Consider the following 23,536-nt stretch of genomic DNA (forward strand, 5'->3'; position numbering starts at 1 on the left):
GCCCATATTTGGATAACCATTATAGAATGAAACGGTTAGCATGTAACTGCGAGGGGGCATACACACGGGTGCAGCATACACATGGGCAAGCCATGGGCATGAGGTCAAATGATATATGCAGCTGTTGCATGGAACACTTACACATGCCAACTTACACCAGCCATTGATCTGTCTTAAGTGGGCATGCCAACGTGGCTTTGTGCTAGTATTCTGTAATGGCTCAGTCATGTCTAAGTGCCATTATTGAATTGGCACTAAGTGCACCCCATTCTGACATCTAACTCAAGACACCATGTTATAAAATTGCCCCTTATTTAATTATGGAACTTATATCTAATTTTCTAAGAGAAAGATGGGATCAATTAGCTAAGGGTACACTGCTAGATTCTATATAGCATGCCTAAAGATCTGTGCTGAAATCCAGGCATATTCTATAACAATGTATGTAATTTAATTGTTTTAACAAGCTAATCAGCATTGATAACAGCACTTAACAAGCAATAATGAGCACTAATTGGCAATAATTAGAATTTACACACACAACTTGCTAAGCGTATCCTGTAATGAACTGTGCCTAAATTCTAACACATGCAGTTCAAAATGGGTGTGGCTATGGGCATGAAATGGGCATGAAATGGGCATTCCCAAATGTACACGCGTAATTATAGAATAAGGCCCAGTGCGCGTAAATCTACATGCAGGGGTTTACGCCACATTTTAGTTTTAGGTGCTAAGTTATCAACTAAACATATTTTATATACCATACTTAAATCTATGCATTGCTTATAGAATATGCTTAGGTGGAACTGTTTACTGCGCAGATTTTTTATGCGCCTTATATAGTATCTGGCCCATGGTATATACTATGTTGCATGGATCAGTGAAACAAACTCTTAAATACATTTTGAATCAATTATATAAACACAGCAGAATATGTACTGTGTATAGTAAACTAGAAGTATAAATACAGTTGACGAATACTTTTTCAATGAGCAATTGAATTGATCTCATACTTTGTACAGCCAAACTAAAATGACATCTCAAAGACTTACCTAATTATTTATTTATTTATTTATTTATTACCTATTTTAAGGTTTTATGCAGACTTAATTTCAAAGCTCAACATGCTAACAACTATAAATCTGCCATTCTAGGGATCACCTGGTGAACGAGGAGCTGCAGGCACTGCTGGTCCAATTGGTTTACCTGGACGCCCAGGTCCTCAAGGTCCTCCTGGTCCAGCAGGAGAGAAAGGTGCCCCAGTAAGTAATTCTGGAAAGCCAGTGTACTATCTTGCTATATTTTGCACATTATCTTTTATTCAAGAATATTAGCTTTTCACTTCACTACCTCTCTCTGCATGCACCCAAAATAAGCACTTCACTCCCTTTATATTTACACTATAAAAATCTTTCAAATTCAATTAAATGTGAGTCTTAATTTCATTCTGTTTTATACTTAAGGACTTTAAGCACTAACAATAATTTCTGTATGTGAAGTTAGATGATTTATAAAAATATGTTTAATTGGAAATACAGTATATTATTAAATCTATATAGCTCACTGCTGCAATGCAGTTCCAAAAAAAGATTATTTTTGCTGTACTACAGTTTTGTTATTAATTCCATCAGTTGCCTGTAAAATTTCTGTCGTGTAATTTGATCTTATATTTCTTTAGTTGAATGAGATCTAATATGTGCTTTATATTTTCACCTTGCAACAGTAGAAAATCTATTTGGTCAGTTGACGACAATTTACTAACTTGCTAATGTTTGTACAGGGGGACCTTTTTGCATGTTTAGAACATGTGTCAGCCCAATCTTTTGTGTATTTTTACATTTGTAGGGCCTCATCTGTAAAACAAATTTGCAAAATGGCCCTCTTACACATAGCAAAGCTTTCTGCTTATGCTGTAGAATGTGAAAGTTTGTTACAAATTTTGGGTTTGTATATTAATTTCTAGGAGGGTTCCTCCCCCCCTCCCCCCAATAAGGTTTCATTGATATTTGTTCTGACTTCTTCAACTTGAAGTAATTTCATAGAAATGATATTAAGTGTTGTTTTCTAACAATGAATGCAACTTAGCAATGTATTGTCTGTTATGTGGTATGTGGTTGTCTGTTATGTGGAAATAGCAAAGCACCACTGGACAGCATCACTCTATGATGTACAGGTTCCCATGTATTTCTTACCAGGAAATTTGGGACTTACTGGAATGCTAAAAAGACAGAGAGTATTTGGAGGATCAGACCACTCTGGGTCAAAGTAGAGTTCACTCTTGTTAAAGGGAAACTTGATGGAGGGGTTTGATGTTGAGGCCTCCTTCCTTGCGATGCCATCCCTCATACCTATAGGACTACTTCTGAACAGAGTAGACTGCCCCCTTATCTTGCAACAAAATGCATATTATTATCTTATAAATCCATATTTTTGCACATTTCTTATATGACTTCTAAGTGGACTAGCAAAGAAAGTGCATAAAGGGCAACTCTAGAATATGGTGCGCGCATTTATGCACAGTCTGAGCACATAAATATGTAGAATGCTAGAACTTATGTGCATGAGAGGAGCAAAACAGCTAAGTTCTATTCTGTAAGGGTGCCCATGAGTGACAAGGAGGACAAATGCAAGAGGGTGTTCCTCTGGGCGGAGCAAGGAAAGGGCATAGGTGGTGTGCCAACTTACATGCGCCACTTACAGAAAACTGTAAATTATGCATGCCCATGCAAGTTACTTCAGGCCTATGGCTGGTGAAACTGTGAGCACCTCTAGATCATAGTTGCTCCGATATCAAGTTGTGCTAAATCCAGGTGCCCACATACCATTATACAGTAGAATAGGCTTTCAATGTCTGGCACTCTAAATAGAGGCACCCACTTCTAGCATTACCCTCGTGGCTTTATTATGGGATTAAATATTGGTTCCAGAAGCGTAGCCAGGTTAAGGGCACGGGGGGAGCAGAGAGCGGACTGCTGACAGCGATGGCGCATATTTTAAATGGGACAGATCGCGTGAAAATAGGTGCCAGTGCCGTCAGAAGTCCGTTTGGGGGAGCAGTCGCTCCCCTGGCGACCCACCTAGCTACGCCTCTGATTGGTTCTGCTGGCTAAGTAAATTACAATAATAGGATCCTCCCTAAAAAATAAAATCCCTCATAATTCATATGAAATGGTAGAAAACTTCCCCTCTTATGTGCTACTATTAAGGGGGGAAAGTTATCAATGTGAGCTATTGTTAAGACGTGTTATTTTACTTTTAACCCCAGTTAAAAGGTAAAAGATCTCATGGCATAAAATTGAACCTGTGCTAAAATAGTGGTAAAATGACATGTCTTAACAGTAGTGCACATTGATAAATACACCTCTAAATAACAATCAGGCTGATATTCAGCTGCCACAGTCGTTTTATTTTTTTAAACACTGGCTATGGTGACCAAAAAAAAAAAAATCCAGATATTCAGTGCCATTATCCAGTTACCCCCTAATTTCTATATATGGCACTCAACACTGCACATTCAAATTTGGGCACACACCCAATTTGCATGCACAATTTAATTGAACAATGAACCAAATAGCATAAATAAATGCAAACGTAAAAATTTACACCCAGAATCAAAAATGGGGCATGGCCATGGGAGGTGAATGGGAGAGTCAGGGGCATCCATAGAATCTGTGCACAGTGTTATGGAATAAGGCAGATCTGTGCCTCATGTAGACACAAGGATGCACACCAGGTTTTGGTTGGTGGAAATCCTCACACCTAAAATTGGGCACAGATCCCAGTGCCAACTCCTTTCCTATAAATAGCACTCAACTTTGAGCTAGAAAAACCAAAGATCAAAAACTTCCACACAAAATTAGTGCACTAAACAAAAAACAGCGAAGAATGCAATATTTAGGTCCATGTTTAAGTGCCAATTTTTAAACTGAGAATACATGATATATGACGTTTTTTTGCCGATGATTGGTCTGAAATCCAAGACGCTACAGCATTCAGAATGAGTATGGCTGCAAATGTCTAAAGTGCTTGCCACTATGTAGCTTTCAAGTCTTGACTGCTGAGGTCTTTTTATCCTCCATTTTGTTTTTTAGAAAAATCTATAAACAATTTATGGATATTATAATGATTTAACTTGAGTGTATATTCTCCATAGTTTATGTTTAGTTGCTCAACTTTGAACACCATTTATAGAATAAGGCTTAGTGCTCATTTGGTTTTTTTTATGCCCAAATTTGGACGCCATATATAGAATTTATGGGGTCTTTTACTAAAGGTTAGCTCGAGTTATCTGCAGCAGTGCCCATAGGAATAAAATGGGCCCTGCTTCAGATAACTTGAGGTAAACTTTAGTAAAAGACCCACTGAGACTATAGTGGCTGGTGCTGAATATCCAGATAAAGCTGTCCTAACTTTATCTAGCTATCCAAACAGCAAACTCAATATCACTGCTCTCCAGTTAGTGGTAATACTAAACCCATTCTCCAGAGAGTTAACTAAATAATATTAGGGAAGCTGTCTTGTTGTCCTAATTTTCTTCAGATAGTTATCTGGTTAGAGGCCTGAATGTCGTCATTAACCAGATAACTTCTGGGATAGACTGTAATGCTTTTCAGTAGCACTTTTTGTATTGCGGAGGATAAGTTCATTTGAATATCGGGCCCAGTATATCTAAGCTGACTTGTAGCATTTCAGTAGTTAGTTGCTTTTATTAGTCATTTATATACATATGCAATAGACTTTCTAATATTAACAAAAAGCAATGATTAAATGACTGCTATGAGATTAAAGGTTTTCTGTACTTAATGATAGGGTGAAAAAGGTCCTCAAGGTCCAGCTGGACGTGATGGAATACAAGGTCCCGTGGGTCTTCCTGGCCCTGGAGGCCCACAGGGTCCTCCAGGTGAAGACGGAGATAAGGTAAATACATTTACATTTCTCATATTACAATTTTGATTATATATTTTCCAGCGGTACTATTCATATGCCACCCATTCAGGGACGTTAAACCCCTAATTCTATAAAAGTTGCCAAAAATTGTGTGCACCCAATTTGTGTGTGCAATTTAATTGAATAATGAGCTAATTAGTGCCAATAATTGCCTTTTTAACAAGCGTTTATTGGCACTAATTAGATTTAGTTGGCATTTATATGTGTAAATTTAGGCACAGGATCTGCGTCTAAAGTTTACACGTGATCTGAAAAAGGGGGCGCAGAAATAGGGTCATGGGCATAATGGGAGCATTCCTAAAATTAATGCACGTTGTTATAGAATGATAGGGATATATGTCTAATGTAGACTCAGAAAATTTACATCACGTTTCAGTAAGTGCAAATGGCTGCGCCTAAATTTAGACGTGATTCCCAGGCATAAGCACTATTCTATAAACCACACTTAACTTTAAACGCAGCTTATACAATAGTGCGTTTTTGAGTGTCAATTTTTTTGATACCATATCTAGAATCTAGTTGTAAGTGCACCTCCTAATCCATCACATTAATTGTTAATACATCCGTATTAACAGTAAGGTACAGACCCTACCTATTCTCCTCCTCTTTCTGCATTAACTGTTAATGAAGAAATCATCATGCATTAGACCAGCATAAGGCATTGCATTAACTGTTTACTTGGCACATCTTACTTTCACCCAATGAAGAATTCCATGTCATTCTGAAAAGCTAAATCTTGCTGTTTCCTATATTTACTGACAGAACACTGAGTTCTGGGTAGAACAATATTTAAATACTTGCACTTCTCATTTTTTTTCCAAATATTTCAAAAGAGGCAACCAAAAATCTTTCTTTTCTTATAACCCTTGTAGTTACGATCCTAAAATGTTAATTGCAGTACAATAATATTGCTTCCTTTTTATTGAGCCTCCATGTTTTTCCTGTTTCCTACCAGGGTGTCCGCATCACACAGTGTCAGAACATTCTATTTAGGCCTTGTCCTGTTATTAATAAACATCTGCCACTGATTGGAAAACAATGTTTTATGATTTTTCAAGAAAATCCAGTGACATTTATAAGACACACTGTAAATGTCTATAGTCTACAAAGAATTTATCATGCAGCACCCTAGAACATTTAAGGAAGGTTTTGGATGCATTTCTGTAAAAGAGGTTGACAAATCAGACTATGATAATGGCCTTAAATAACCCAAGAGATAATCAAGGAGTTATGAAAGATATTAGGCTTCATGTACAACCGATCATTTTTAGCCACTCCCTGAATGGTTGACCCATGCTATAAGTAATGAGCTGGGCATGTCCAGATGCTCAAAGAATAATTTAAAGAATATGAATCCAATATTCAGTGGGATGAGCAACATATAATTTGAAATTTCTAATTTAGATGGTTTAAAATTATACAGTTTTCAGTAGTGCTATTTGTACAGACAGTGTCACTAACAGGCTTATTTTTGAAAGAGAAGGGCGCCCATCTTCCGACACAAATCAGGAGATGGGCGTCTTCTCAGGGTCGCCGATTTTGGGCGTCCTCAACTGTTTTCCGTCACGGGGACAACCAAAGTTCACGGGGGCGTGTTGGCACCATAGCGAAGGCGGAACTGGGGCATGATTAAGAGATGGGCGCCTCGGCCAAGCCTCAAAAACAGTGCCCGAACTGACCAGATGACCACCGGAGGGAATTGGGGATGACCTCCTCTTACTCCCCCAATGGTCACTAACCCTCTCCCACCCTAAAAATAAAACTTAAAAAAAGTTTTTTGCCAGCCTCAAATGTCATACCCAGCTCCATGACAGCAGTATGCAGGTCCCTGGAGCAGTTTTAGTGGGTGCAGTGCACCTCAGCCAGGCAGACCCATGCCCCCCCCCCCTACCTGTTACACTTGTGGTAGTAAATGTGAGCCATCCAAAACCCACCCGAAACCGACTGGGTTTGAAGCGGCAAGCGGGAGGGGAAGCCAGAAGAAACAAAAGAAAAATAAATTTATGCTAGAGCACATGGAGGTGGGGAAGGGGAAGATGAAGGAGGCACCCAGTTCAGCAGCATTTGGGGGGAATGCTCCCCTACCCTAAAAAACTATGCCCATGCTTGCTATCAACAATAAAGTACTACAGCATGGATAAAGCAACTCAACCACACCTCTTCTACTGTGATTAATCTTTTTAAAGCAGTGCTGGTACACATCAGCAAGAGCAGACTGCTTCAGCCAATCCCAGGGGCCTTCCTTCAGCCTGTTCCTCCACTGAGGGCTGAAGGAAAGCCCCTGGGGTTGGCAGTAGTAGCAAACAAGTTGTTCTGTTATAGTTACATAAAATGTTTCCACATATCTGGCATAGTAGTTATGCAGTATTTTGTATCAAGCTGTGTTTTCAAGACACTCCAAAACACTTAAAACGGCTGTGTAGTTATGGATAATTAGATTAATATATTAATCAGATCATTAGTGTTATTAGTCCACAACATAGTAGGTTTAAAAAGTAGCATTTTATTTTATGTAAAAAATAATGTTGGTATATTTTAAAAGGCAGGTCTCTTAGTGCTTTGCAGTATACCATTCAATACAAGGCTTAGTCTGTCAATGCAAGTTGAGAAATCAATGCAAAAGTACACCTAAGGCCTTCACACTTGAAACTGCAGAATCATGTTAAAGGTGACATTTACAGATTCTGTGATAATGATTGCTGTTAAATGGTAGGTCAGGCTGAACAAGAAACTTAACTTCTGTTTGTTAATTACAGGGTGAAATTGGTGAATCTGGACAGAAAGGCGGGAAAGGTGACAAAGGAGAAAGTGTAAGTTTTTTAATGCTAATTTCTGTGAGCTAGTTGAACAGTGCATCCTTATACATGTTTCATTGTGTTTAGATTTGATGTGCATATTGCATTTTGCTTGAGGCAGAGATCCTGGAAACTGTTATACTGTTTTTCCCCCCATAGACTTAATTTTTCCCACACTTGCCTTTATTTCACACAGTTTTTTTTTTTTTTGTTTCATTTGTACCCCGCACTTTCCCACTCATGGCAGGCTCAATGCGGCTTACATGGGGCAATGGAGGGTTGTGACTTGCCCAGAGTCACAAGGAGCTGCCTGTGCCTGAAGTGGGAATCGAACTCAGTTCCTCAGGACCAAAGTCCACCACCCTAACCACTAGGCCACTCCTCCACTGTTTGATGTGTTAGGTCAATATTTTTATTAATCATTTAAAATCCATCAGACTCATTTCAAGGATCTGGATATGTATTCTCCTTTTCCTTTGCTTAATGTGTTTTTATTTGCACTTTGAAAAATTCTAAAGATGCTTCCTTGCTCCAGTAGAAATTTTGCTTTGTACAGTTTCTCATTATGAACTTTTCAATCAATCCAGGCAGGGCAAGTAGATTCATTGATGTACTGTAACATAAACAATCCACAATAAAAAGGGAATCCTAATCACTGTGACCTACTTAGAATTTAAAAGTTTACATGTGGCAGTAATTAGGAATCACACATGGATCTGCTTGACACTCTATTCTATAACATGGTTGCCTAAATTATATAGTGTACAGCTTCAAGGGGGCATGGCCATGGGAGGCACATGGGCAGGTCAGGGGTGTTCTCAGAAATTAGGCACAATGCTATAGAATACCAACACGTACCAGTCATTGGTGAGGCCCCACTTGGCTTATTGTATTCAATTTTGGAGGCCTTATCTTGCTAAGGACATAGAAAGACTTGAAGCGGTTTAGCAAAAAGTGACAAAAATGGTATGAAGTTTGCACCACAAGACATATGAGGAGAGGCTTGAGGACCTGAATGTTTATACCCTGGAGGAAAGGAGGTACAGGGTGATATGATACAGACATTCAAATATTTGAAAGGTATTAATCTACAAACAAACCTTTTTCAGAGACAGAAAGGTAGTAGAACTACAGACATGATCTGAGTTTGCAGGGGATTTAATCAGGAATAATGTCAGGAAGTACTTTTTCACAAAGAGGGTGTTAGATATCTGAAATGCCCTCCTGAGGGAGGTGGTGGAGGTGAAAACTGTAATGAAATCAAAAAATGTGTGGGATAAACACAAAGGAATCCTGTTTAGAAGGCATGGAACCAAAGAAGCTTAGCAGTGATTAGATGACAACACCAGTAATTGGGAAGCAAAGCCAGTGCTGGGCAGACTTCTATGGTCAGTGTTGTTAAAAGTACTAGGTCAAAGTACTTAAGTAAAAATAAAAATAACTGTATATTTTAATACTTAAGTAAAAGTAAAACTACAATGGAGAACACATTAAAAAATGTACTTAAGTAAAAGTAAAAAAAAATATTGCCTAATATAATGCTTTTTGAGTAAAAAGTAAAGGTACCGTTAACTACAGTGAGTGCAACTATTTTTAACATTTTTATTCCAACAATTGTATTGCTCTACAATTTTATCTACTTTGGGCCCTGTTTACTAAGGCGCGTTAGCGTTTTTAATGCACCTACAATTAGCTCACGCGCTGTGTATGCGCCTATAAGGATATTGTAGGCACGTACACTGTTAACGCACATACATGGTTACAAATGCAAACGCACCTATAACGTGGCTTAGTCAACAGGGCCCTTTGCTTTTAGTTAAACTAAATTTTGAAAATGACTGTCACTCGTGTGAGTGCGCTTGTGAGTCTTTAATTCACCACTACTAAAAAGATGTTCAGCAACTGCATGATCAGGAAGTGGATTGCTCAGTCTGATAAAAAGTTCCTTCAAATCAGGCCAGGCCGCAATATTACTGATGCCTTTTAACTGGGTCTGAGGATATTGATCAAAGGAATCTCTTTCTGAAACACTTGACTTCCTTATAGTAAAGAATGCTTTATCTTCATCATTGTCTTTATCATCTGCATTAGCAGTTGTGCTAATTCATCACTTGATTCTTCATCTTTATCTTTATTATCATTGTCATGCTGTCCAATTACAGAGAAGGCTTTCACAAAGTTGAAATCATTGTCTGTTGTTGTCCTATTTTTCGTCTGATGGCAAACTCTGAATCTTTTCAAGAACTGATGCAAGAATGTCATATGTATGGAAACTCTTCAGTCTTAAGGTCAGACAAGCAGACTATCAATCCAGTGGACTGTCATGCCACTGTAAAATTTTCCATGAGATATCCAGCAGTCTGTTGTGATAGAGGCATTTGACTGTTCATCAAGCTGTTCGACCACCTTCAGCATCATTTCCACTTTAAAGTGACCAAACTCATCACTGTTCTGTTTGGTTGGAGATTAGTAACCAGTTCAACAAGTACAAAGTAAATTTAGGCGTACTTTATAGAATAAGCCTAAATTTGTGCATGGATGATAGAATACGCCTATCTGTTTGACTAAATTTAGTCACGGGCAGTTATGCCAAGCAAAACCTGGTGTAAATGCTAAATTAGATGCGCACTGGGTGTATTCTATAATAGATTTGAGAAACGCTCACGACCCCTTTTCAACTATACAACTTAGAATTTAAACGCATCACATTCTAGAATATGCTTAGACAGTTCTGCACGTAAATTCTAATTAATTTCAATTAGTGCATTTGTATCCCACATTTTCCCACCTATTTGCGGGCTCAATGTGGCTTACAATACATTGTGAATGATGGAAATACAATGTGTTACAGTACGATTATGGGTTACATTGTGAGGAGTAATGGGGAGACAAAGTCAAGTCAAAATTCATTGAGGCGTAGAAACCATGGGGTGTTACAATGGGGAAAATATAAGGCGGTAGAACAATAGCAAGAGAACATAGGGTATAGCATATTAAGTGTGGTGGAAATACGGGTAAGAGAGATTCATAAGAGAGTGTATTAATGCATTTCTATTAGTGTGTATGGACTTCATGTGTTTTGATCCTTGCAATAAATTTTCTCAAAGAGATGAGTCTTCAATCGTTTGCGGAAGTCGGTTAGTTCGTAGATCATTTTCAGGTTGCATGGTAGTGTATTCCAGAATTGCGTACTCATATATGAGAAGGTTGATGCGTGTAGTACTTTGTATTTTATGCCTTTGCATTTAGGGAAGTGGAGATTGAGGAAAGTTCTGGATGATCTTTTAGCGTTTCTGGGTGGCAGGTCTATTAAGTCAGACATGTATGCAGGGGCTTCACTGTGGATGATTTTGTGGACTAAGGTGCATACTTTAAAGGTGATACGTTCCTGTTAAGTGATTGGCTTGTTAAAGGTGTTAAAGGTGTTAAGTGATTGGCTTGTTAACTAATTTAAGTTGCATGCGCAAATCCAGAATATGACTTAATTTGCATGCGCAAATTAAGTTGAGCTATATAGAATCCCAGGGATGAAGCTAAAAAATTGGCACTGGAAAAAGTCAGCGCTAAGCACTATTCTATAAAGGGTGCTCCAGGTTCAGTGCCCTTTATAAAATAGTGCTTAGAGCCAGTTCCTGTGCCCAAAGTTGGGCACCAGTATTTTGCCAGCTGAAACCTGATGTAAATAAGAACATATAACCAGTGGCGTTCCTAGGGGGGCTGACACCTGGGTGCAGCGCCCCCACCCCCCGGGTGCAGCGCGACCCCCCCCCCCCGGCGAAACGCGACTATCCCCCCTCCCCTTACTCTGCTATCCCTGGTGGTCTAGAGGTACCTCTTCGTCTTCGGGGCAGGAAAGAGCCCCCTCTTTCCTGCCCGCAATGCTGCTGCTAGCTGCCCTGCATTCTGTCCTGTGGTGAGTCCGGCTCTCGGCGTTGAAGCAGCCTCGCGAGACTTCAACTCTCGGTGGCCATTTTGAAACGCCGAGAGCTGGACTCACCACAGGACAAGATGCAGGGCAGATAGCAGCTCCGGGCAGGAAAGAGGGGGCTCTTTCCTGCCCCGAAGAGGTACCTCTAGACCACCAGGGATAGCAGAGTAAGGGGAGGGGAGGGGAGGGGAGGGGAGGGGGGAGGAGAGAGATGACAGGGGGGAGGTGAGGGCGTGGAAGGGGAGGGACAGGGGACGTGAAAGGAGCAGCTCCCCCCAGCGAAACGACACCCCCCCCCCCCAGGTGCATCTTTACCTGCTGGGGGGGAGGGGTGGCACGCGTCTGTCAGCTTGTTCCCTGCTCCCTCTGCCCTGTTACAGGAAATAACCCGTTCCGGGGCCAGAGGGAGCAGAGAACGAGCATTGCCGACAGACGCGTGGCACCCCCCCAGTGGCATGCACCCAGGGCGGACCGCCCCCCCCCCCCTTAGTAAGCCACTGCATATAACAACATAACCATTTGCCATACTGGGACAGAACAGAGATCCATCAAGCCCAGTATCCTGTTTCTAACAATGGCCAATCCAGGTCACCAGTACCTGGCAAGTTCCCAAAACAGTAGAATACATTTTATGGTGCTTATCCTAGAAATAAACAGTGGATTTTCCCCAAGGCCATGTTAATAATGGCTTATAGACTAGTTATCAAAACCTTTTTAAACCCCGCTAAGCTAACTATTTGTACAATATTTTCTGACAATGAATTCCAGAGTTCAATTACATGTTGAGTGAAGAAATATTTTCTCCAATTTGTTTTAAAATTACTACATTGTAGCTTCATTGAGTGCCCCCTAGTCCTAGTATTTTTGGAAAGAGTAAGCAAGTGATTCACGTGTACCCATCCCACTCCACCCATTATTTTATAGACCACTTATCATATCTCCCCTCAGCCATCTTTTCTCCAAACTGAAGAGCCCTAGCTGCTTTAGCCTTTCCATATAGGAAAGTCATCCCATCGCCTGTATCATTTTTGTCGCCCTTCTCTGTACCTTTTCTAATTCCACTATATCTTTATTGAGATGCGGTGACCAGAATTGTACACAGTATTCGATGTGCGGTCACGCCATGGAATGATATAAAGGCATTATAACATCCTCATTTTTTATTTCTATTCCTTTCCTAATAATAACTAATAATCTATTTGCTTTCTTAGACACCGCCTCACACTGAGCAGAGGGTTTCAACATATCAACGATGACACATAAATCCTTTTCCTGATCGGTGACTCCAAATGGGGAACCTTGCATCATGTAGCTATAGTTTGGGTTCCTCTTTCCCACATGCATCACTTTGCAGTTGCTCACATTAAACATCATCTGCCATTTGGATGCCCAGTTTCCCAATCTTGTAAGGTTGACTTGCAATTTGTCACAATCCTCTTGCGATTTACCAACTTTGAATAACTTTGTGTCATCAGTAAATTTAATTACTTCACTAGTTATTTCTATCTCTAAATCATTTATAAATATGTTAAAAAGTAGTGGTCCTAGTACAGACCCCTACGGGACCCCACTATCTACCCTTCTCTATTGGAAATACTGACCATTTAACCCTACTCTCTGTTTTCTATCTTTTAACCAGTTTTTAATCCACGATACAACACTACCTCCTATCCCATGACTCACCAGTTTCCTCTGGAGTCTTTCATGAGGTACTTTGTCAAATGTCTTTTGAAAATCCAGATACATAATATCGACCAGCTCACCTTAATCCACGTTTGTTCACCTCGTCAAAGAAATGCAATAGATTGGTCAGGCAAGATTTCCTTTCACTAAATCCATGTTGGATTTGTCTTACAATGCTTGTGTATATGCTCTGTAATTTTGTTCTTTATAAGAGTCTCTACCATTTTGCCTTGTCTATAATTTCCCGGATCACTTCTAGAATCCTTTTTAAAAATTGGTTTTATATTGGCCATCCTCCAATCTTCCGGTACCATGCTTGATTTTCAAAATAAATTTCATATTATTAACAGTAGTTCCATAAATTCATTTTCAATTCTATCTGTACTCTGGGATGTATATCATCTGGTCTAGGTGATTTGCTACGCTTCAGTTTGTCAATTTGCCCCATAACATCTTCCAGGTTTAAAGAGATTTGATTCAGCTTCTCTGACAGGTCTTTACTGAATACCATTTGTGGCACCAGTATCTCTCTCACATCTTCCTTGGTGAAGACCAAAACAAAGAATTAATTTAATCTCTCCGCTATGGCCTTCAGGCTTATTTTCAAAAGAGAAGGACGCCCATCTTTTGCCACAAATCGCATGATGGGCGTCATTCTCACAGGGTCGCCCAAATCGGCATAATCGAAAGCCGATTTTGGGCACCCTCAACTGTTTTCCATTGCGGAGACGACAAAAGTTCACGGGGGCGTGTCGGAGGCATAGCGAAGGCGGGACTTGGGCGTGCCTAACACATGGACGTCCAAGATCCATAATGGAAAAAAAAGGGCGTCCCTGACGAGTACTTGGACGACTTTACCTGGTTCTGTTTTTTTTTACGACCAAGCCACAAAAATGTGCCCTAAATGACAAGATGACCACCGGAGGGAATCGGGGATGACCTCCCCTTACTCCCCCAGTGGTCACTAACCCCCTCCCACCCTAAATAAAAAATATTTAAAAAACATTTTTTCCACCCTCTATGCCAGCCTCAAATGTCATACCCAGCTCCATCACAGCACTAGCTGACTACTTCCATGACAAGGTGCAGAAGATCAACCTTGAATTCACTACCAAGCCACCTTCTTTCCTCCTCAAAATGCACCACCTGTTCCTCTGATCCCATCCCCACCAACTTACTAAACACCATCGCTCCTACTGTCATCCCCCCCCCCCATCTGTCATATCCTCAACCTCTCTCTCTCCACTGCAACTGTCCCTGACACCTTCAAGCATGCTGTAGTCACACCACTTCTCATAAAACCATCACTAGACCCTATCTGTCCTTCCAACTACCGCCCCATCTCCCTCCTACCCTTCCTCGCCAAGATACTTGAACGCGCCGTTCACAGCCGTTGCTTGATTTTCTTTCCTCTCATGCCATCCTTGATCCGCTTCAATCCGGCTTTCACCCTCTACACTCGACAGAAACGGCACTATCTAAAGTCTGTAATGACCTGTTCCTTGCCAAATCCAAAGGTCATTACTCCATCCTCATCCTCCTCGACCTATCCGCCGCTTTTGACACTGTCAATCACAACTTACTTCTTGGCACACTGTCCTCATTTGGATTCCAGGGCTCTGTCCTCTCCTGGTTCTCCTCTTATCTCTCCCACCGCACCTTCAGTGTACATTCTCAAGGATCTTCCTCCACCCCCATCCCGCTCTCTGTTGGAGTTCCTCAGGGATCTGTCCTTGGACCCCTTCTTTTTTCAATCTACACCTCTTCCCTGGGTTCGCTGATCTCATCCCATGGTTTCCAATATCATCTTTATGCTGACGACACCCAGCTTTACCTCTCCACACCGGACATCACTGCGGAAACCCAGGCCAAAATATCGGCCTGCCTATCTGACATTGCTGGCTGGATGTCCAACCGCCACCTGAAACTGAACATGGCTAAGACTGAGCTTATTGTCTTTCCACCCAAACCCACTTCTCCTCTCCCTCCTCTCTCTATCTCTGTTGATAACACCCTCATCCTCCCCGTCTCATCTGCCCGCAACCTCGGAGTCATCTTCGACTCCTCCCTCTCCTTCTCCGCGCATATCCAGCAGATAGCCAAGACCTGTTGCTTCTTTCTCTATAACATCAGCAAAATTCACCCTTTCCTCTCTGAGCATACCACCCGAACACTCGTCCACTCTCTCATTACCTCTCACCTTGACTACTGCAACCTACACCTCACTGGCCTCCCACTTAGCCATCTATCCCCCCTTCAATCCGTTCAGAACTCTGCTGCAAGTCTTATCTTCCGTCAGGACCGATATGCCCATATCACCCCTCTCCTCAAGTCACTTCACTGGCTTCCGATCAGGTACCGCATACAGTTCAAGCTCCTCCTACTTACCTACAAATGCACTCGATCTGCAGCCCCTCATTACCTCTCTACCCTCATCTCCCCTTACGCTCCTACTTGTAACCTCCGCTCACAGGACAAATCCCTCCTCTCAGTACCCTTCTCCACCACCGCCAACTCCAGACTCCGCCCTTTCTACCTCGCCTCACCCTATGCGTGGAATTAACTCCCTGAGCCCATACACCAAGCCCCCTCGCTGCCCATCTTCAAATCCTTACTCAAAGCCCTCTCCTACCTGTACACTTGTGGTGGTAAATGTGAGCTCTCCAAAACCCACCACAAACCCACTGTACCCACATGTAGGTGCCCCCCTTCATCCCTAAGGGCTATGGTAGTGGTGTACAGTTGTGGGGAGTGGGTTTTGGGGGAGGTTAGGGGCTCAGCACCCAAGGTAAGGGAGCTATGCACCTGGGAGCAATTTGTGAAGTCCACTGCAGTGCCCCCTAGGGTGCCCGGTTGGTGTCCTGGCATGTGAGGGGGACCAGTGAACTACGAATGCTGGCTTCTCCCACGACCAAATGACTTGGATTTGGTCATTTTTGAGATGGGCGTCCTCGGTTTCCATTATGGCTGAAAACCAGGGACGACCATCTCTAAGGTTGACCTAAATGTTGAGATTTGGGCGTCCCCGACCGTATTATGGAAATGAAAGATGGACGTCCATCTTGTTTTGAAAATACGGGTTGCCCCGCCCCTTCACCAGAATGTCCTTAGAGATGGAGACCCTTAGAGATGGTCGTCCCCATTCGATTATACCCCTCTATGTGTTTTGGGCACCAGTATCTCTCTCACATCTTTCTTGGTGAAGACCAAAACAAAGAATTCATTTAATCTCTCCGCTATGGCCTTGTCTTCCCTGAGTGCCCCTTTTACCCCTTAATCATCTATCGGTCCAACTGATTCATTTGCCACCTTGTTGCTTCTAATATACCTAAAAAAGTTTTTACTATGTGTTTTTGCCTCCAACGCAATCTTCTTTTCAAAGTCTCTCTTTGCCTTCGTTATCAGGGCTTTGCATCTGACTTGCCTTCCTTATGCTGTTTCCGATTATTTTCATTCAGATCCTATGCCTATGCCCAACTCATAGAAATACTATCCTGGCATCTACATACTACTTAACAATTTCTGTGGTTTATGTTTCCCTGAATATTCCATTGGTCCTTTTAATGTGGCCGACTCATGGCATTTGGGTGTGGAAATAGTGCTATTCTATAAAACTTCACACAGTTTTTCAGAACGCTCCTGCCCCTACCCTGGCAGCTTGGAAAAGAGATGGGGAGATATGATTGAGGTCTACAAAATCCTGAGTGGTGTAGAACGAGTAGAAGTAAATCAATTTTTTACTTGTTCCAAAAGTGCAAAGACTAGGGGACACTCAAGGAAGTTAGATAGAAATACTTTTAAAACAAATAGGAGGAAATATTTTTTCACTCCACGAATAGTTAAGCTCCAGAACTCTTTGCAATAGGATGTGGTAACAGCAGTTAGTGTATCTGGGATTAACCAAAGTTTGGACAAGTTCCTGGAGGAAAAGTCCATAGTTTGCTATTGAGACAGACATAGGGAAGTAATTGCTTGCCTTGGGATTTGTAGCTTGGAATGTTGCCATAGTTTGGGTTTCTGCCATGTACTTGTGACCTCGCTTGGCCACTGTTTGGAAACAGGATACTGGGCTAGATGGGCCATTGGTATGGCCCAGTATGGCCACTCTTATTTGGTTATGTTCTTATGTTTTTAGTTGTGGACTGCAGATGTAGGCAGCTGGTCTTATAGAATAGTGCACATGCAAATCCCAATTATTGCCAACATAGTTAACATCAATTAATTGCTAGTTAATAGCTCACTGAGACCCTATTTACTAAGCTGTGCTATAGGCACATTAGCAAATTTAATGCGCGTTAACCGTGTATGTGCCTACAATATCCATATAGGCGCCTACACAGTTAGCATGTACGCTAATTGTAGGTGCATTAAAAACGCTAATGCGCCTTAGTAAACAGGTTCCCAGATAATTTAGTTTTATGTGCATCTTTGATTTGATCCATGCCAAACTTTTGGCCATTTATACAATCTGGGAATAACTTGCAGAATACTGTAAGTTACATGCATCCCTGTTGCACTTTGGCATTCACATTTACACCAGCTCAATGGCTGCGATAAGTGCATAGACCTAAATTTTCAGTGTGTTGATAGCTGGTTGTGCCTCCAGTCGTTTACACAGCTCTGAAGGTTTATTGACTCGAGGCATGTTAGAAATATCAGGGCTAAGGGACAAATAGCAGGACCTAGGCAGCTAGATTCTTTTATATAATAGGATCCTTCCCTGTACCCTTGAGGTGCATATTGGAGGTACCCAGTTACAGAATTGCCTCTATAAAGGGAATTCTATAAAGAGACAACTGTATGGAGCTCATTTTTTAAAGAAAAGTAGGCACCTACTTTCCTTTCTAGTATATGAGCATAGCAGGACAAATACATGCATATATATTTAGGTGTAACCACTGATATCAACCACAGAGCTGGCATAAATGCTCGCAGCTAGACTGCTATTCTATTCTGGAATTCATGCATGTAACTGAGCACCCTCTGCCCAAACTCTGCCCACATGTACGCACACCTTCAAGCAATGCATCATTGCATTTAGGTGCTCTTTTATAGAATAGCACATAGCCAGAATATTGGCATTCTGGTCATTTATGTCTGTTCTTGGTGCCTAAATGTTGACGTCTTCTTGTTAGACTTACAATGACAGTAATAATGTCATGTGCCATGGCTGGGACACCTCCCTCTGACCATGAGGACAAGAACATCTTATACTGTTAACATTGCTCTCTTACTGGGGCTGTTGTTTAGAAGGACCAAGGCTAATGCTAAGACTCTTTTAGACTTCCACTTTTAAACATAAACCAAAATGACAAAAATATGTTCTTTGTCCTAGTCAGGAATTCTAACAAGCTCGGACCCATCTTAGCTTACTGCATTTAAATATATCTAGAGTTCCAGCTTCAGGTAACATAGCATCCAGTCCAGCTTTTGTTTCTTCCTTTTACAATACCAGTTTCTACTTCACAGGGAGTTATTCAGAGTTTGCTTCTTATTCAGTGTTTCGGAATTATTCAGCTCTATATTTCCAGGTACAGCTTAGACCTATTACGTTTCCACCTGCTTCAGGAATTCCTTCAGCCCTTCTCCTGGACCTGGAACCTTTCATAATCACTGAAGGAAGGGCTACTCTAGTGTCCATACACACTGCTAGCTTCCTACCCCTCCCCTTCTTGCCAGACAAATATGACCTCAAGAAGGTTTAAATAAGACTCACTCTTCTTCAAGAAGCATGGTGCCAGCTACTGATTTCTTTCAGCCCTTGTCTAAGAGTTATCCTGCCTTCTACCACAGCTGCAGAAACAAAAGTTGTTTAAACACTGGCTTAGGCACTACTTGAGACTCCCTGGCTGTGAGAACCATCTGTGCTCTTCTCCTACATTCCCAGTGCTCCCTGGGGATTTTACTTCCGCCCCCTGTACATCTTCCTGACACTGATGTTGAGACATTGGTCCTGGAAAACTCATCTCCCTTTCTCTCAGGCCCCAGTTACTCCTCTTGTGTAGTCCTCCTGGAATTTCTTCAAGCTCTCTGAGGGTGGAGATTTCCCCTTTCTCCTTGATTGCAGATGTGTTTAAAGTTTTGCTAAGCAACTATTGACAGTACCAATCAGCAGAAATTTTGGGCTTGTTTTATTTTTGCTTTTCTTATTCTAATCTCATGGAATAATCACTCCTATTCACTCTGAACAATGCTTCCAGAAATTTAAAGTAGCCCTTAAGACACATATTTTTCCTGAAGCTTTTGGAGATTTGGCTGGAGAGTCGACCGCCACTGACATCACAGCAGTATGAGAGCATTTGTACCTATCATGTGTGTTTGATTGTTTCTATCCTGTTATTATTGATGTTCTTTTAATAATTTTATGATTTCATAGGATTTGCACACCTTGACCTGCTTGATGGATAAAGCAGTGTATCAAGTACAAAATAAACATAAACATAATCCATCTAAAAATACTACATTTTGTCTAGTGTAGTGCATGAATATGATAAATGCAATATACTATTCAAGGATTTCATTTACATTTTTTTCTGTTTCCAGGGGCCTGCTGGTGCGCCTGGTCTTCAAGGTCCTATTGGGGCACCTGGTCAAGCGGTAAGTAATGTCATTTAAACAGCACAAAAAATAACTAGTTTGCTCTCTCCAAATTGGATCATCATGTAGGCATGGGCATTTGTTTGCAACTATATAGGAAATGTGAACATCATATCCCATGTCATTGCATGTTGTTATCAAATGAAAACAAGTAGACCCCCTCACAAAACTTGTGTTTTATCATTTGTTGATATTTTTATTTATTTATTTTCCATATTTCTATATCACTTAAAACAAAGTGATGTTCAATAAAATAAACAAAGCAAAAATACATAGCAAAAAGCAATTACAAATAACACAAACAATTATTAAAATACATAAACAGAAAGTACTAGATCTATTGATATCACGACATATTGTTGCCAAAAATTTTGTAAAATTATCACAGTCCTACTAACCGAAAAGCTTCAGCAAACAGAGGGGTACTTTTTACTAAGGTGCACTGAAAAATGTCTTGCGATAGTGTAGGCACGGGCTTTGGGTGTGTGCTGATCCATTTTTCAGCACACCTGTTAAAAAGGCCTTTTTTAATTTTTGATGAAAATGGGCGTGCAGCAAAATCAAAATTGTCACGCGTCCATTTTAGGACTGTGACCTTACTGCCAGCCATTGACCTAGCAGTAAAATTTCATGCAGTAACCGGGTGGTAATGACCTATGCAAATCAAATGCCACTTGGCGTGCGTCCGATACGCACAACCAAAAATAAATTATTTTTTGGCCATGCCTGTCGGACGTGGACCAAAAATGAAATTACCACAAGAGCCACGTGGTAGCCAGGTGGTAACTCCATTTTGGCATGCATTTGGCGAGTGTAGATGCTTACGTGGCTTAGTAAAAGGGCCCAAAAGGGAGTTGTTTACTAAATCGTAGCTCTAGTTATCTGCAGCAGGCCCCATAGGAATAAAATGGCCCCTACTGCAGCTAACTCGAGCTAAGCTTTAGTAAACAACTCCCCAAGAGGTCTTTAAAAGTCGCTTAAAATGCAAGGCATCTGCACACAAACACAACTGCCCCTTCAAAGAGTTCCAAATTAAAACACTACTATAGAAAAGGCTGCAAGCTTAGTTTCATGATATCTAACATGAATAACTAAGTCAAGAGAGACGCATCGCTGTTTCTGATCTTAAGCTCCTACTAGGATGATACACATAAAACAGTGCAAATTCTTTCAAGTGAGGTCACACTGTTTGCAAAGAGAGCATCCAATGTCCATGCTTGAAACACTGCGCATGCACGCATAGTGCGTACTTTCTCAGAAATAATACGCCACCTTTGCACGTAGGACTAAATTCAATAAATGGCAGCTAAAAAGTTGATGTTGAAAAAAATAATGCATGGTGCTATTCTATAAACAGCAAAGTTAGACACTGTTTATAGAATAGCGCTTAGCGCCGGAAACCGTGACTGCATTTAGAAGCATCCATTTACACAAACAAAACCTTGGTGTAAATCCCTGCACCTAAATTAGGCACATATTCCCTTTATTCTACAATAACATGTGTAAATAAAAGGAACACCCTTGATCCATCAATGGCCATACCCTCTTTTTGAACCCGTGCACAAAATGTATGCATGTAAATCTAATCCAATTAGCACCAATAATTGCTTGCTAAAATCACAATTATTGGTACAAACTGGCTCCATTATTCAGTTAATTTGCACACACAATTGTTAGCAAGTTTTATAGAATTTGGGGATAGTGTGCCATCTCAAAAGAGTGCACACTCGATTACCACTGTTCTCTCTAAGCTGAATAAGAGTCCTTTGCCTACAGTTCTGTCATTGGGGGCTGCTGTTTTACTATCAAATTGTCAATAGAGAAGGACAGGCAAGCTCTGCAAGGTTTCAGGACCTGCCTGTCCCTAGCAATTGAGAACATAATACTGAAGCACCACCCTCTACTGGCAGAAATGCAATTGGAGGACTCTCAGTCAACACAGAGGGAACAGTGTCGATGACTTTACTCCTGTGAAGAAAACATGGCCAAACAAAATGAATAAAATGAACATTACTAGAAACGACACAAAACAAGAATTTTCTGGCTGATCATTCCTATTATCATATGCTTATGTTTGGTCTTATGCCCTCTTGACTTATGACGAGAAAATTGGCATTTCTAATTATGGAGAAATACAAGTGACAACACTCATGAACATATTCATTTTTTTGTTATTGAGATAAACTGGGAAAATGTTTGATAGATTTGCCTTTATCACTTGATCATACCCTCCTTTGTGTTGTCTTGGTCTTCTTTTAAAGAAATACTGGTGTTCCATTTATTTTCTTTTTGTTTATTGGAAATGTTTATTGTAAAATATCTTGATGTTTGCATGATAACTATAAACCATATAATCTTTTGCTTATATTTTGTTATTCCATGTAAAATTCTCTTATGGAAAAATAGTTTGTCTTATGCACAAGTTGACAGCAGGCACCTGCAATACATTTTGTAAACTATCAAGCTAACATTCATAGCAAGTAATACGTCCACCAGCAGCAGGTTCACATATAGCTTGTCTGTCCATAGAGTTTTGGCTATTGTTTGGGAAGTATTGGGCCAAATATCCATTTGAATGGCCCAAAGCTAACCATATAGTAAGGGGCCATTTTTCTGCGCCAGGGCCCTTTTTAGCGCAGCGGGTAAAAAAGCCCCCAGACACACATGGCCATGTGGCAGGGAGCCCTTACCACCATCCATTGAGGTGGCAATAAGGGCTACCATGCTATCCTGGCAGTAAATGGGCAGTGCGCAGCAATGCCCGATTACCGCCGGGTTATCATCACGCCATCCATTTCTGAGGTTTTATTTTTTCCCTCGGAAATGGCGCATGCTCGGGGTGAGACTACTGCTTGCAGATGCATTGGGCCGGCAGTAATCCCGGAAGAGCGAGCGGTAAGCCCACACTGGACTTACCGCCAATCTGTAAAATGGCCTCTGTATCAGCTGTTGTCTCTCTGATCAGACCTTTACAGTTGCATTTATTCATTCTCAATAATTTATGAGATGGATGCTTGTTTTATACTGTACTGTAGTCAATTGTAAGTGCAAGATATTCATACTTCTACCTAAAAATAGCATCTGCTCTTTCTTTATAGGGAAGCGATGGGGAACCAGGGCCAAGAGGTCAGCAGGGAATGTTTGGTCAGAAAGGTGATGAAGGGTCACGCGGTTTTCCTGGTCCACCTGGTCCCATCGGTCTTCAAGTATGTTAATATAGTATTGATGCATCTATTCTTTTATATGGTAAATCATATCTTTATTTTTTATCACACAGAAAGAAATATGAATAGTAACAAGGCACAAGGCATTTTATTTGTTTTCTATTTTCAAGAAAGAAAAAAAATACATAATTAGATTGTCTTTGCTGTAGGATAGTAGCTCAAGATTTGAAGTTCAAATCAATAGAAAAACATGACCCAGGGTATTCCTGTAGGATACAGCCTTATTAGAATCAGGTAGCTTTAATCGAAGACTTGCTAAGACATACAAGGTTGCTATGTTATACTAACACATCCTATATAAAAATTAATCTAATCTATTCTATAGTATGTAATTCAGCGAGTGCATGATTTTGATTATACTA

General features: G+C 40.8%; 1 protein-coding gene across 2 annotated transcripts in view; it reads left to right on the forward strand.

Annotated features, from left to right (window-relative positions):
- The window catches only part of COL11A1 (collagen type XI alpha 1 chain), a 700,769-nt gene that overhangs the window by 509,204 nt on the left and 168,029 nt on the right, over positions 1-23,536 (forward strand). For both annotated transcript variants that reach the window (XM_030205574.1, XM_030205575.1), the window contains 5 exons: positions 1,155-1,262; positions 4,810-4,917; positions 7,704-7,757; positions 19,897-19,950; positions 23,049-23,156. In XM_030205574.1, coding sequence (XP_030061434.1) covers positions 1,155-1,262; positions 4,810-4,917; positions 7,704-7,757; positions 19,897-19,950; positions 23,049-23,156 — 432 coding nt within the window. The remainder of the gene's footprint in view (positions 1-1,154; positions 1,263-4,809; positions 4,918-7,703; positions 7,758-19,896; positions 19,951-23,048; positions 23,157-23,536) is intronic.

The sequence above is a fragment of the Microcaecilia unicolor genome, chromosome 6, assembly GCF_901765095.1.
Source record: "Microcaecilia unicolor chromosome 6, aMicUni1.1, whole genome shotgun sequence".
Taxonomy (NCBI): Eukaryota; Metazoa; Chordata; class Amphibia; order Gymnophiona; family Siphonopidae; genus Microcaecilia; species Microcaecilia unicolor.